The following is a 16,605-nucleotide window of genomic DNA, read 5'->3' as shown; positions in this document are numbered from 1 at the left end:
TCCAGCTAAATGCAACTGTTTGCATCATAAAATAGACCAGTTTTTAATCCGTTTGGTTCAAGTTTTGAATATCTGCAATGTGCATTCTGGCAAAGGAACGTCATTATTGTGGTTGTTAAGGGATGCAGTCATCCATGGTATTTGGTCCACATACTTATCAGGTAACATATGTTGCAGGAGTAAGCATTTATTTTTGTATTGGAGGACTACTGAAGATTTTATGAAGTCCAATTGGCTAGAATCTTAGCACTTAATGAAAAGGGCTATCCAGTTAGAAGAATGGCCTAGATTTTCATCCTTGAGGCAGGCAGTGGGAGTTGGGAAAATTCCTGGCTTGGTTTGCCCACCTCCGGAGAGAGTGCATGCAAGGACAGGATTCTTATTGTGGTGACCGGAGGGTGGGCTGCAGTTGGGCCTACCAACTCAGAAGTTTGGAGGCTGCTACAAAGGTGCTGCTGGGTGCCAAGGTGAGCTGTTAACAGGCCTGTCTCGGTTCTGTGGGAGTTCACCCCCCTTCAAATAAAAACAGATCCTCGCTCAACCCTCACGACCCTTGTCCCTTCTATGGCCTCTAATGCACAGGTTTCCTCCCAAGCAACTCATATGGTCTCTATGCCAAGCAATGGCACTTCCAGGCCTGCCCACCCACTATACACTACAGAATCAATAAACCCTATACTGTCAGTGTGGTGCGTAAAAACTTTGGGGAAAGAAATTGATAATTTTCCACTTCCTTAAAAAAAAAGCTACCCTTTACCACAGGCCAATGAAAATGTCAATCATCCAGAGCCTTTAAAGCATCAATAACTGAAATGGCAAACACTTGAAACCTCTTTATCTTTTGTAAATATTGTGAAACCAACAAAATAGATCTGAGAGCCAGAGCGGTCAGTTAAAGTTTTTTTTCTGGGGCTCAGGTGTTTGAGCAGGCTAATGAATGTCTGGGTTCTCAGCCAAGCCTCAGTGTGTATTCTTGGCTACAAATCCAGGCATCCATTTGAGTAGTATATGGGATAAAGGTTTCAACTGCTTTTGGTTTCAGCTGTTGAAACTTTAAAAGGACTGGATAATTAACACATCAGGATGTAGTAAAAAGGAGTTTGTTTTTTTAAGAAAGTGGAAAACTGTCCATGTCAATGTAGGGTTCATTAGTTCTGTACAATGTATACTTAGCTGACTAAGTCAGGGTGCAGCCCCGCGATCCGAACCAGCCTGCATGGTTAAAAGACACTCCCGTAAATCGGAAACCGCAGGAATGGGGTCAAGAATCCCAGAATTGAGTCCTGACTGCCATTTTATAAAGGGCTCCTGAGTCATCCTGGATTGGCGAAAATCCAGGTCAAAGGAACTTGGTGTTTTTTTGGGGTGGGGGGGAACAGTAATGTGGCAGAAAATGGGTTGATGTCTGCAGTTGCCTGGTTAGTAAATTTCTGTTAACTATTTCTCCAGGTGCTGTTGATGTCTGTTTCATTTTGGTAGAGACTGAATCAAAGAGAGGTATTACTCAAAATGCAGGATGACCAGTGAGCTATTATCTCGGGGCACTTGCCTGCAGCTTTTCATAGAATCCCTTCAGCGCAGACGGAGGCCATTCCGTCCATCGAGGATACACCGACTCTCTGACAGAGCATCCCACCCAAGCCCTTTCCCATAACCGTATGTATTTCCCTCGCTAATCCCCCTAACCTACACATCTTCGGACATAGGGGCAATTTAACGTGGGCAGTCCACCTAACCTGCACACCATTGGCATGTCAGAGGAAACCGGAGCACCCGAAGGAAACCCATGCAGTCACTGAGAGCGTGCAAACTCCACACAGACAGTCACCCAAGGATGGAATTGAACCCGAGTCCCTGGCGCTGTGAGGCAGCAGTGCTAACCGCTGTGCCACCATAGGGAGTCCAGGAGCAAACCCGTTTTCTTGGTTGTAAAATGGTGTGTGGATGTTAAAAGAAAAATATATGGCAGAATAGAGTTTCGACAAGAAAAGCTTGAAAGCTAACTTATAATTTGCTTTAATTTTTTAACGGACATATTTTGGAAATGGGAGAATCATTCTTTGCTTCTAGTTGGAAATCTATTTGCTGGAACAGTCCTCCATTTTAGTGTCAAAAGATTCCTGCGTGGAATTTTATGTATTTTGGAGAAGGTTCCAGTGTTCATTATGAGATGCCAGGATTACATTTATATTGATTACACTTTGTGTCTGCCACTCTTTTGCCCATTGAAATGAAGAAAAAATCCACATAGATTAAGTATGTCCCAAATGAGATCAACCCAGTGTCTATGTTGGAGCAGCTTCTAACAATCCCATGGCCCACAGTTTAAAGAACTCTTTTATTTTCTAGAGAACTCCAAGCACAGGAAGCATTGCAGAATGGTCAGCTCGGGGCAGGAGAGGGCCTTCCTGATCTACAGCCAGGCGTGCTGGCTAGTCAAGCTATGATAGAGAAAACACTGTCTGAAGATCCAAGATGGCAGGGTAAGGAAAATGAATGATCCATCTGCATTGGGAGCATTTATGAAATGTCTTTTTAAGCTTGTTTTCATCACTATATGCCATATTATTTTTACTTGTTAATTCAGTAGTTTTGTTTATTCATCCGCTCAGTTCCTTGTACAATAACAACATAAAGCTTCTTTTTGTATAGCTCCCATCACATCAAAACATCTGAAAAGTACTTTACACAATAAGGGTACAATAGCTTAATGGCAAGGTCATTGAATGAGTACTCTGGAAACCTTGATTTATAATCCCAGAGAATTTGAGTTTAAATCCCACTGTGATGCTTTGAGAATTTGAATTAAGTTTTTAAATCTGGCATAAAAATCTGACACCAATAAAAGGGATCATGAAACTGTCAGATTACTATAAAAGCATCGATTCGCTAATGTCCTTTATCGGAAAGAACTCTGCCTCCCTTACCCAGTGTGGCTTATTTGTGACTTCAAATCCCACACCAGGAGATGGCTCTTAACTTTCTGAAGTGGCTATGCAAACCACTTTGTCCCAAGATGGTGATGCAACAATGAGAAATGAGCAAAAGAAATGCCAGCCTTGCCAATAATACCCACATCACGAGAATGGAAAAAGTCTTATTGCAGCGAGGTCCTGCTTACATCCATTTGACATCACTGATTTGAGTAGAAAAAATACTTGGAACAGAGATTATTAAAAACTGTTACTTGGGGCCACACTTGAAGACAGTGAAATTAATAATTTGGCAAAAGTAATTAAATTTGAATCTTCACTTAAAACTATTGTAAGAGTTAATTCCACCTTGATTTAATGAGCCTGGAATGAATTAGTGCAGAATTGGTGATCACTCCAGCTTTATGGCCTCTTCTGAGAATCTTCAAGGTGTTGGATAGATCCACCTAGGATGACTTGAAAATTTTGAGTTTTTCTGATGGCTCAAAGCTAAGCAGAATTTATTTGAGATGAAAGGTGTTGGGGTTTGATTCCAGTTCTCTGCCGAGTTGCCTAATCTCTGCTGGGACTACGCAGATAGTGGAGCTGAGGCCAATCCTAACTTCTATACCTATCCTTACTGGAAATACTGGCATTTGTGAATGTTGAGCTGGGAAAGGATGAGGCTCATTTCTGAGATTGAACAATTTTTTTTTTTGCAAACTGAAGCACACAGGTGCATCGTGTCCACTTTTGGGAGATAGCAGAAGAGGCAGTGCAATGATGCAGCAAGGATTTTGTCACTTTCAGGAGAGAAGAGAAAATTGGTGAGGGAAAGAAAAGCAATGGTTTTCAAATCAAAAATGGGTCACTTATTTGGGTTTTTTTCTCTCCACAGATGCTGCCAGATCTGATGATTTGCTATTGTTTTCATTTCAGATTTCTAACATCTGCAATATTTTGCTTTTGTATCACTTCATTTGAGATTTGATGTCATGGATAGAATATTTATTTAGGGTGAAATATTACAGTTTTGCTCCTTTCAAAGATTGTTGAGACTGGAGATGTGAAGTTTTTTGGCTGCGTCTTTGCGTACCCAATGGTGCATTCAGTAAACACTGCCATCTGCTGGATAGCTCTGTTCAGCAAGAATGCTCAGTAAGAAGTCTCACAACACCAGGTTAAAGTCCAACAGGTTTATTTGGTAGCAAATACCATAGGGGGCAGCGCTCCGAAAGCTTATGGTATTTGCTACCAAATAAACCTGTTGGACTTTAACCTGGTGTTGTGAGACTACTTACTGTGCTTACCCCAGTCCAACGCCGGCATCTCCACAGCAAGAATGCTGACATGGCTAAACAGCATAGTTCCATATCCAGTCGGGAAAATACGGCTCGGACCAGTATTCTTATTTCCCATCGTTTACTGGTGTTCCATTTTAAGGTATACAAGACGAGTTTGGATCAGTATTCTTATTTCCCCATTTCCTTTCTGGGTATTAAACAAACTTGGTATCTTTACAATGTTATTAAGAATTACTACAGGTCAGTTGATCCAAGTGGTGCAATATTGATTTACGCTCATCACTGAGTTACCCTTTATCAACTGATCCATCAAAAAGTTTATGTAGAACAGAAAGTACCATCTTTGATTCCCAGCCTCTGATGGATTCACTGATCTTGGCACCGCCAAATTAGGCCCCTGAGGTGTGGAGGAGAAATTCGCTCAGGTACTCCATCACGATTGTTGCCCCATATATTCGTCTCAGCTTTAAAGTATGTGAACGTATGGATCATACTGTAGGCAGCAGTAGCACCTTCAGGAGGAGGAAGAGATGAAACCCCAACAATATGTTTGTTGTGGACAAATGAGTCTCCCCGAGATGCTGTCATGAGTCTTCTTTCGCATTGGTGAAGGATTATGAAGCAGATTGCTACCCTCATAGAGATGAAATATGGATGTTGTAAGCCTAATGCAGAGGGGGTTTATCACATGACAGTAAAGGACAAGGGACAATTTCTACTTTCAAGTTAGCAAGTGGGAAGTAATATATAACCTTCACTAAACAGCACAAAAAAGAATACACATCCAGTTGAAATTATTAACCTTGGATTTAAGCATACCCCTATGGTGCTTCAGTGGTAGATGGAAGTTTGATTTTAAAGCAAATAAGTATTCGAGTTTACTGTTGGGTATTGATATATGTTACTGTATTAATTAATCAAGATCCACTTAATTCCTCACTAAAACAAAATGTTAGGCACACTTGTGTTGGCTGAGATGCGATCTTGGGACTCTGGCTCCCTGCATATACAGTGAAGCTGCTGTTACCCCAGTGTCAGAATCATAATTGGGTTTAGACATTTGAGCTAGAATGTAAGTCCTAATATAGCACATAATATAGAGGGGCACTGTCATCTAACAACTTTGTTTATTCAATTTGTATAACACAATGGAAAGGCATTTTTTTCAATGAAATTAATTAGTCCCATGTGTGTTTCATGTAGACTGTTTCATGTAGACATATGGCATGCTTGCCTTTATAGGACAGGGCATAGAGTATAAAAGTTGGGGTCTGATGTTGCAGATGTATAGAACGTTGGTTCGGCCGCATCTGGAATACTGCGTCCAGTTCTGGTCGCCACACTACCAGAAGGACGTGGAGGCTTTGGAGAGAGTACAGAGGAGGTTTACCAGGATGTTACCTGGTATGGAGGGGCTTAGTTATGAGGAGAGATTAGGTAAACTGGGGTTGTTCTCCCTGGAAAGACGGAGGATGAGGGGAGACTTAATAGAGGTGTATAAAATTATGAAAGGCATAGATAGGGTGAACGGTGGGAAGCTTTTCCCCTGGTCGGTGGTGACGTTCACGAGGGGTCATAGGTTCAAGGTGAAGCGGGGGAGGTTTAACACAGATATCATAAGAACATAAGAAATAGGAGCAGGAGTAGGCCATCTAGCCCCTCGAGCCTGCCCCGCCATTCAATAAGATCATGGCTGATCTGACGTGGATCAGTACCACTTCCCGCCTGATCCCCATAACCCTTAATTCCCTTACCGATCAGGAATCCATCCATCCGCGCTTTAAACATATTCAGCGAGGTAGCCTCCACCACCTCAGTGGGCAGAGAATTCCAGAGATTCACCACCCTCTGGGAGAAGAAGTTCCTCCTCAACTCTGTCTTAAACCGACCCCCCTTTATTTTGAGGCTGTGTCCTCTAGTTTTAACTTCCTTACTAAGTGGAAAGAATCTCTCCGCCTCCACCCTATCCAGCCCCCGCATTATCTTATAAGTCTCCATAAGATCCCCCCTCATCCTTCTAAACTCCAACGAGTACAAACCCAATCTCCTCAGCCTCTCCTCATAATCCAAACCCCTCATCTCCGGTATCAACCTGGTGAACCTTCTCTGCACTCCCTCCAATGCCAATATATCCTTCCTCATATAAGGGGACCAATACTGCACACAGTATTCCAGCTGCGGCCTCACCAATGCCCTGTACAGGTGCATCAAGACATCCCTGCTTTTATATTCTACCCCCCTCGCAATATAGGCCAACATCCCATTTGCCTTCTTGATCACCTGTTGTACCTGCAGACTGGGCTTTTGCGTCTCATGCACAAGGACCCCCAGGTCCCTTTGCACGGTAGCATGTTTTAATTTGTTTCCATTGAGATAGTAATCCCATTTGTTATTATTTCCTCCAAAGTGTATAACCTCGCATTTCTCAACGTTATACTCCATTTGCCATATCCTCGCCCACTCACTCAGCCTGTCCAAATCTCTCTGCAGATCTTCTCCGTCCTCCACACGATTCACTTTTCCACTTATCTTTGTGTCGTCTGCAAACTTCGTTACCCTACACTCCGTCCCCTCCTCCAGATCATCTATATAAATGGTAAACAGTTGCGGCCCGAGTACCGATCCCTGCGGCACGCCACTAGTTACCTTCCTCCAACCGGAAAAACACCCATTTATTCCGACTCTTTGCTTCCTGTCGGATAGCCAGTCCCCAATCCACTTTAACACACTACCCCCAACTCCGTGTGCCCTAATCTTCTTCAGCAACCTTTTATGGGGCACCTTATCAAACGCCTTTTGGAAATCCAAAAACACCGCATCCACCGGTTCTCCTCCATCAACCGCCCTAGTCACATCTTCATAAAAATCCAACATGTTCGTCAAGCACGACTTTCCCCTCAAGAATCCATGCTGCGTCTGATTGATCGAACCATTTCTATCCAGATGCCCTGCTATCTCCTCTTTAATAATGGATTCCAGCATTTTCCCTACTACAGACGTTAAGCTGACCGGCCTATAGTTACCCGCCTTTTGTCTCCTTCCTTTTTTAAACAGCGGCGTAACATTAGCCGTTTTCCAATCAACCGGCACTACCCCAGAATGCAACGAGTTTTGATAAATAATCACTAACGCATCCACTATTACCTCTGACATTTCTTTCAATACCCTGGGATGCATTCCATCCGGACCCGGGGACTTGTCCACCTTCAGTCCCATTAGTCTACCCAGCACTGCCTCTCTGGTAACATTAATATCAGAAGGACATATTTTGCACAGAGGGTGGTGGGGGCCTGGAATGCGCTGCCAGGCAAGGTGGTGGAGGCGGACACACTGGGAACGTTTAAGACTTATCTAGACAGCCATATGAACGGAGTGGGAATGGAGGGATACAAAAGAATGGTCTAGTTTGGACCAGGGAGCGGCGCGGGCTTGGAGGGCCGAAGGGCCTGTTCCTGTGCTGTATTGTTCTTTGTTCTTTCAGACTGATGTTTTTTCTATGGCTTGCTTTCTCCAGTTCTCATCTTTTTCATAATGGCAATTTGCAATTTTATATCAACTTTATGGGAGTATAATGTCCTACGGCACTTTACAGAAGAATTAATCAGCAAAACCAAACCTAACCACAAGAGATAGGTAAAGCTTCATCAAAGAGGGAGATTTTAAGCAGAGTTTTAAAAGGAGGAGAGAAGCAGAGAGGTAAGGGAAAGAATTAGAATTTAGGGTCAAGTCAATGGAAGATATAACCACCAACAGTGGAATGATGTGGAATTAGGGATGCACAAGATGCCAAAATTTGAAGAGTGAGGTGATCTTATAGCATTACATTAGAGATCTGGAGGGACGAGGCTCTGGAAGGAATTTGAAATCGAGAGAATTTTAAAATCGATTGGAGAATGACACTTTTGCTTCCTCTTGAATTGTTTATAACTTAACTGAGCTCTATATTAAGAACCTCATTTGCCCACATATTTGGTTAAACATTTTATTAAGCACAGTTAAATGATTATGCATTATCATTTTCGCATTAAATATTTATTGATTCTGTTGTTTTGTTCATTGTGCTGCGTTATATAGAATGAAAATTAAAACTACTGGTTATGGTTCTGTGTGTTGGTCAGACTGATCATGCAGAATTCATAACCATGATCGTTGCTCGTTAGTAAAGTCTCTAACTGCACTTCCTCCTCCAAGCATGTATGTAGATCATACAAACCCTGAGATTTAAGCTGCAAGAGTTAACATTTAAAATCATGCTGGCAGGTTGCCCGATATAGTGGGATTTTTCCGTGCAATTTTAAACCTTTATAAATTGGCTGGAACTGTTTCTTATGCTTGTATTTTCCTGAAGTTGTAATTCTCAAAATAGCCAATGAAAGGAGTCACAATGTTTGCTCTGAAGTTAACACTTCAGGGGTCCACTTTTATGTTGATATTCAGTTCCAGATGGAAGTGCTTAAGAGAGAATAAGGCCTTTGGTATATTGCAGTGAATGTGCCAATATGAGGTAGTGGTGAATCTGTGTATATAGTGAGTGAATTTCAACATGTGTATGGATTGGGGTGGGAGGGAAGTCTGTGTTGGGAGCATTGGCTTTAAGTGTGTTTTTCTGAAAATTCAATTTTCCTAAGTGCAGAATACACTGCAGATATTTTGGATTTTTTAGCCTTGACAAAATCTATTTGTGTTGCAGAAACAAACTTTGTGCTAGCAAATTATAAGACTGAACAATGTAATAAACCACCTAGACTCTGTCGACAAGGCTATGCCTGCCCTCATTATCATAACAGCCGGGACAGAAGAAGGAACCCTAGGAAATTTAAATACAGGTAAAAAATCTATTCCATTCTCGCAGGGTTGTTTCCTTTCATGTAGCACGGACTTACACTTGAACATTAACCTCTCTCTACCACCTGCCACGATATGCATATTTGTAATATTTTGGTGCACGGTTTATCTATTTTTTAAGATATTTGAAGTTGCGCTCAGAATTGTGGATATGCATGAAAATAAAGTACAACTGCAGGTACTCTGCAACTGGTCCAAGAACTTGATAAGAAGACAACAGTAGATTGGAAAAATCCTTTACTGCCTATCCTCACGTTCCGCATTTAATTAAACTATTCAATGACAATTGAACAACCTCTGCAAAATCACTTCCTGGGCTTAAACTTTAGTGGAAAGGTTCCTGGTTGATCCTTACATAAAGTAGTGGTTCTACGGTATAAAATAAGGTGAAGTCAATCTCATAGGGCAACTTGCCACCATGGTTGAAAAGAGTAGGACAGAAATGAGGACTTGAAATGTTTCCAGGCTGGATTAGAATAGTCCGTAGACAGTACAGGGAGGGAAACACTGAGAACAGAGTGGAATCAGTAAGTTTCGGTGCTAGGAATGGATTGGAAGCCGGTACAGTAATGCCTGATCCCTCCTTTCCCTTTTGTTCCTCACTTTTAGATCTCCGATGGCTGTGATGGTGCAACTACCCCAAATCTTGCTTTCTGAAAGTATGCAAAAGCAGCACAGTGATGTGGTTTTCTCCGTCATTATTTTATCCCCTTCACTTGGGCGAGCCTCTCTTTTATGTCAGCTGTGGTTTTTGATAGGAAGCTCGTCTCTGAATCACAAGCTTCTGAGGTTAAGTCCCACTCCAAGGGCTTGAGCACAAAAGGCTGACATGTCAATGCAATACTGAGGGATCACTGCAATATCAGACATGCCATCTTTCGGATGAGACATTAAACAATGTTGCCCTCTACCTGCTCTGGTGATGTAAAGGATCCCATGGCATTATTTCAAAGAAGAGCAGTTATACTGATGTCCTGACCAATATTTATCCTCAATCAACATCACAAAAACAGATTATCCGGCCATATCACATTGCTGCTTGTTGAAGTTTGCTGAGCAAAAATTAGCTGTATTTCATACACTTCAAAATTGACTCCACTTGAAAAAGTACCTCTTTAGCAGTAAATCATTTTGTGTTGTCTGGTCATCATGAAAAGTGCTATATAAATACATGTCTTTCTTTTCAGTAATGTGACTTGGATGAATACGCCTACTAGATGAAGCACTAATGTTATTCCCTGTGTTGTTGCTGCTGCCCTGCCCTGCCCCAGCGGACCACTACCATGCATTATTGTTGGGCTGGGTTCATAACTAAATTTATTATGTGATGTATTTGGAGGTCAGATTATGAGGAAAGTTTCTGAAACAGTACATTAAGAATGTCTTCGGTGGTGTAGACAATGCAACACTTGGCTATGTAGCAAAGGGAACATTGATTTCCTTAAAAAATCCTGGAAGGTTACAGAATGCAAGGAGGACATATCATGTTTCTGCCGACACTGAGCAATCTCATTTCCCTGTTATCTCAACATAGCACTTCATTTACCTGCACTTGAAATAGTTGGGCATTAATTTTCTATTAGAAGATGTGTTGGTTTCTGCTTTAGCCACTCTGTAATGAAGCATTCCATGCTCCTAACATTTTTGCCTAGCTCCTGAGGACACATAGATGAACCTCACCCATCATTGACAAGGCTGTAGTTCCTTGAAACCTGTAATCCCATGCGAGTTACAGCTCACTTCACTAGTGTTTCTTCACACTTGTAATATAGTAAACCTCTACTGCAATAAGTGTCACTGAGCAGGTTGAGTAAGTACCATTTGATAGCACAGTTGATGACCCTCCTATCACCTTGCTGATGATTGAGAGTAGACTTGGGGTGGTAATTGGCCGGGTTGAATTGGTTGTGGCATAGCTGGGCAATTTTCCATATCGCCACATAAGTGCCAATGTTGTAGCTGTATTGGAACAACTTGGCTCGGGGTGCAGCTAGTTTTGGAGCCTTTGCAGTATCCAGTGCTTTCAGTCGTTTCTTGCTATCACATGAAGTGAATCGAATTGGCTGAACATTGGCATTTATGATGCTGGGGACCTCGGGAGAAGGCTGAAATGGATCATCACTCAACACATCTGGTTGAAGATGGTAAGCTGTAAAGAAATGTGATGGGTAACGGTGTGTGAATTAATCCTCCTTCAGTGAAGTATTTTGTGCATGAGGTGTTATTAGTTTTGTCAACCCTTCATCGAATGAGGGATATATGCACAGGTTGCAATGTATGAAACCCCTCTTTAGGGTGGGTTAAATTACTCTACACCACAGAATAATTTCCCCTTGTGTTTCATTCTGTAGGTCAACGCCTTGTCCTAATGTCAAACATGGAGATGAATGGGGAGAGCCCACAAAATGTGAGAGTGGAGATAACTGTCAGTACTGTCATTCTCGAACTGAGCAGCAGTTCCATCCAGAGGTAAGGCTGTATAATATTTAGGTTTATGAGAAGTCAGAGTCATCGGATTAAGGGTGTTAAATAATGGCTTGAACCCTAAGATAACTTTGCTGCGCAAAATCCTGGTGAAGTTTCTTAGTCACTGCAGGAACCGTTCTTCATATATAACCGTATTCATTCATGCTTTGCCTGAAGGCAGGTCCTTGGCTTGTGTCTGCCAGTGCTTCATCCTGAACTGTTTTCTTGGTAATGATGATTTGCCATTACCTTCCAATCGCAGGAGGCAGGTCTCAAATCTACCTCAACTGGAACTGGAATCAAACTTGCACTTGTTAGTGTTATTCTGGACCACATGATAGACATCTAGCCAATTGTGTTAACCAGCCCCCAAATAGAACCATATTTGGGAAATTATTTAGCTAATTGACTTCATTGGAGCACCTGTTTCAGATGAGACATGGGGCCTGTAATTGTATATTTATTGTATGCAGATAGGCATTTGCTGAGGATTTACTTGTGCCTCTGTAGTCAGGAACAGACTGAAACTCAAGTTGTTGGGTTATGAGATGCAAGTTCTGTAATGCATATCTCAGTAATGAAAAACTTAGAAAATTATATTAAGATTGGCTCTGTTTCTATCCTTTACTGCCAGGCTTTCTGCAGTAGGACGATTTCTGTCTGCCTCTTGAAGTGAACGTAAAAGATTCCACAGCATGCTCTACTGGGCTGGGGAGCCCAGCATCCCACAGCATGCTCTACTGGGCTGGGGAGCCCAGCATCCCACAGCATACTCTACTGGGCTGGGGAGTCCAGCATCCCACAGCATACTCTGCTGAGAGCTGGGGAATTCTTCTGCTTTGGTTCTTCTACTTCAACCAAAGAACAGATTACTGGTCATTATCTCATTGCTGTTTGTAGGACTTTGCTGTTTCAAATTGGCTGTCATTTCCATATAAAACAATGGTGACTGCACATCAAAAATAATTTGTTGGCTGTATAGTGCTTTTGGATGCCCTGAAAATAAGAAAATAGCATCATAAATGCACATTCTCCTTCCTTCCATCAGATCCAAGCTTGATCCACAATTCCAACAGGAATCACAAAGTAAGATACGAGCTGGCTTCCAATCATTAAATTAGCTGCACTTGAGCTAATTGTTGAGTCCTCTAGTTCTTGGGCTAAAGGAAATAAAGACTAAGGATTATGTTTGTGATTTTCCTTTTTGGTGTGTCAACTAAGTTCTCGGTGCAAGGGAAGATTCAGGAATTTCCCTCCATGCTCTTGAAAAATGCCTCATGGTGGACATCTCACTATAGACACATACTGAGGTTGCAAAGTCATCACATGTAGGATTGCAAGTTGATTGTTGCTGCTGTGATCCAAATTGTGACAGGACCTGAGGGTCCACTGTCTCATGAACAAGGATCAGTACTGCCAATTTTTCTTCTGCTCCCCACCCTGATACAAAATGAATGCTACATCACAAAGTGATTCTTGATGGACATGGGTATTTCTGTGAATAAGGGTGAGAGGTGTTAAACTTTATTAGAACTAAAATGATCATTACAAAAGTATGTGAACATCTATAGATACAATTTAAACAAACTGAAGGACAATCAAGAGCCTTTGAAGTATTGAAGGACTTTTGGTATATGTTGTAAATTTGTAACCTATCCTATTTTTTTATTGTGTGCAGAAGTTTGATACAATTGAGAAAGATTGTTTGGCATTCTGTTCTTTCAACATTGGCCAGATTTGTCTACAAACAGAATGTTCTGTGACTACCTTTAGTCAGAAAATTACCTGACTTGGGTACACATAATGGGATTCCTTTGTTGAATTGAAAAACTTATTGGAAAGTTTACTGAACCCTCCCCCACCCTGCTAAGATGTGGAAGAGGAGGGTTAACATACTACAAATCAGATTACCCTCATTTATACACCAGTTGCCTTTATATACAACTGGTATATAAGTTGTATATAACTTATATACCAGTTTTTTACATGTGCTTTTACATATGCATATTTAATATAAATTTGTTTTCAGATAACTTTAATGTAGAAAAACATTCCAATCCTTCAGATGGAATGGGAATGATGCACAAAGGCTGGAGCATTCTCAGGGCTTGGGGCTGGAAAAGGTTGCAGTGGCAATGGGGAGCGAGGCCATGAAGATATTTAAACACAAGGATGAGAATTTTAAATTTGAGGTGTGGGAAGACCTGAGGCTAATGTAAGTCAACAAGAGCAGGAATGATGATTTGTGCAGGCTTTGAAATCGGATAGAATATCGGTAACGGAGTTTTTGATGAGTTAAACTTTGTAAGGTGTAGAGGATGAGAGGCCAGACAGGAGAGGTTTGGACTAGTTGAGTCTAAAAGGTAACAGAGCAATTAATGAGAGTTTCAGCATGTAGATTGTTTTTCTTTGCATTAATCTCTTTCTCCCTTTCTAGATCTACAAGTCTACAAAATGTAATGATATGCGACAGACGGGATACTGCCCACGCGGGCCTTTTTGTGCATTTGCACATGTTGAACGTAAGTTATCATTCTATGTTTCACACATTGGGAGATGTTCCATTTTCTGAGGTTATTTGGTTTTGCCATGGGTTTGTTGTTGACATAGTGGGTGCAGAGTTAATGTTGAAACACAACTGCTATTGATCAAAAATGTCAAGAATGCATTGGGAAGCACTTTTATCATTGTCTGCAAATTCACTAAAATTTGTACTCTTGCTCCATCTTTTTCTTTTGTACGGCAAAGTTTGGGCACTGGCAGGGAAAGATATCCAAAAGCTTCTATTCCATGTTCTTTAAATATTGCATTCAGTTGAGGTGCTTGTTTTAATATGTTGTGAATCCAACCATCCCACATTCAGAGTATAATGTTTTTTAAATCAAGCTGAAGGACCGTGGAGAAGAGATAACTGAGGTGCTCATGACAATCTTTCAGTCTCACTTAGATATACAAATTTGTGGGGAAGTGGGTGTTGGAGAATAACCAATATGACACTTCTGCATCAAGAAAGGTTAAATGGAGTAGTTGTAGATGTATTTGTCCAATGTCAGTTGTCGACAAAATCTTCAAATCCATAATTTGAGATTAATTTAGATAAAATTCAGGGTGAAACCAGGACAGTCAGCATGGATTGGTTAAAATGTAAGTTTTATTTCACCTATTTATGTTTTCTTAAAATAAATGAAGGGGATACTGTAAATACATTGTATAACGGTTTTCAGAAGGAATTCAACTCCTGTCTTCTCCACAGCAAACTATTGTTTTGAACATCTATCCACTGACCCCTCTAGCTTTACTTCTAATAATGAGTACATGGAACTTAAGGACTTTGTTGCTGAAATCAAGACAATCCGATCAGCTTATTCTGCTACATCCCTCTCTTTTACTAGCCCACTTCTACTGCTGCCCCTTTCTCTAGTTTCTCCCCTATCTCTCTGCATTCTCTTCTGAACTCATCTTTTCCATAAGACCCGCCTCCTACTCTCTCAACACCATTCCCACTAAACTGCTGATCACCCAACATCCCCTCCTGATCTCCATATTAGTTGTTCACAGTTCTCTTCCTTCAGGTGTTGTCCCTCCTTTAAATCTGTATTCATCATCCCAATTAAATAAACCACCCTAGATCCCAACTAATGTCCCATCTCTAACTGCCCTTTCTTGTCAAAGTCCACGAATGTGTTGTCACCTGTCAAATCCAGGTCTATCTTTCCCAAACCTCCACTTTTGAATCAAGTTTCTGTTCCTGCCACTGTACTGAGAAAGGTCTTACCAAAGCCATGAATGACATCCTATGTGAGAGTGACAAAGGTAAGCTTTCCCTCCTCATCCCTTTTGACATTTTGGCAGCATTTGAGATGGTTGACAATATCACCCCCCTCTCCCTCTCTACTTGGTCCTGCAGGGTTGGACTGCTCTTAACTGATTCCATTTTTATTTCCCTAATCTTAGGCAGAGAATTACTTGCAGTGGCTTCTCTTCCTGCTCTGACACCATTATTTCTGGTGTCCCCCAAGGATACATCCTTCACTTCTCCTATTTTTCATCCAAATGCTGCCCTTGATCAAGCAACATCTTGATTTTAAAATTATCATCCTTGTTTTCAAATCCATCCACAGCCTAGCCCCTCCATATATCTTTAATCTTCACCAGCCTCTCAATCATCTGAGTTATCTGTGCTCCTCTAACTCTGGATCTTGAGCACCCCTGATTTTAATCACTCCACTTTTGGTGGTCACGCCTTCAGTTGCCTTGGCCCTAAGTACTGAAACATCTTCCCTACACCCAGATGAATTGTGTCCTAGGTTGCTGTGGGAGGCAAGCGAGAAGATTGCAGGGGCTCTGACCCAAATTTTCATTCCTCTCTGGCCATGGGGGAGCTGCCAGATGACTGGAGAACAACTAATGTGGTTCTGCTATTTAAGAAGTGTTGTTGGGAGAAACCAGGGAACTACAGACCAGTAAGTCTCACATCAGTGGGAGCGAAATTATTAGAGAAAGTTCTGAAGGAAAGCATTGATCTCCACTTGGAGATGCAAAGCTTGATCAGGGATAGTTAGCATGGCTTCGTCAGAGGGAGGTCATGCCTAACAAATTTGATTGGATTTTTTGAGGAGGTGACCGTGTGTATAGACAAGGGTAGTGCAGTCGATGTAGTTTACATGGATTTCAGCAAAGCCTTTGACAAGATCCCATATGGGAGACTTGTAAAGAAAGCAAATTCACATGAGATACAAGGCAATTTAATAATGTGGATTCAAAATTGACTCAGTTGTAGGAGACAGAGGGTGATGACAGAAGGCTGCTTTAGTGACTGGAAGCCAGTGTCCAGTGGCATACCACAGGAATCTGTTGGGCCCGCTATCATTCATCATTTATACAAATGATATTGATGACTATGTGGGGGATAGGATTAAGAAGTTTGCAGATGACACAAAGATTGACCAGGTGGTTAACAGTGAGACGGAGTGTCTTGGGCTACAAGAAGATATTGACGGAATGGTCATATGGGCAGATAAGTGGCACATGGAATTTAACCCGGAAAAGTGTGAAGTGATACACTTTGGAAAGAGTAA

At 41.6% G+C, this 16,605-nt stretch overlaps 1 protein-coding gene across 2 annotated transcripts in view; it reads left to right on the top strand.

Moving 5' to 3' along the window:
- The window catches only part of unkl (unk like zinc finger), a 111,544-nt gene that overhangs the window by 64,005 nt on the left and 30,934 nt on the right, over positions 1–16,605 (top strand). For both annotated transcript variants that reach the window (XM_078240365.1, XM_078240364.1), the window contains exons 4-7: positions 2,350–2,483; positions 8,907–9,042; positions 11,413–11,530; positions 13,965–14,049. In XM_078240365.1, coding sequence (XP_078096491.1) covers positions 2,350–2,483; positions 8,907–9,042; positions 11,413–11,530; positions 13,965–14,049 — 473 coding nt within the window. The remainder of the gene's footprint in view (positions 1–2,349; positions 2,484–8,906; positions 9,043–11,412; positions 11,531–13,964; positions 14,050–16,605) is intronic.

Source organism: Mustelus asterias, chromosome 23, assembly GCF_964213995.1.
Source record: "Mustelus asterias chromosome 23, sMusAst1.hap1.1, whole genome shotgun sequence".
NCBI classification, from domain to species: domain Eukaryota; kingdom Metazoa; phylum Chordata; class Chondrichthyes; order Carcharhiniformes; family Triakidae; genus Mustelus; species Mustelus asterias.
Note: the sequence above shows the minus strand (reverse complement) of the source record. Positions and strands in the feature narration are given on the sequence as shown.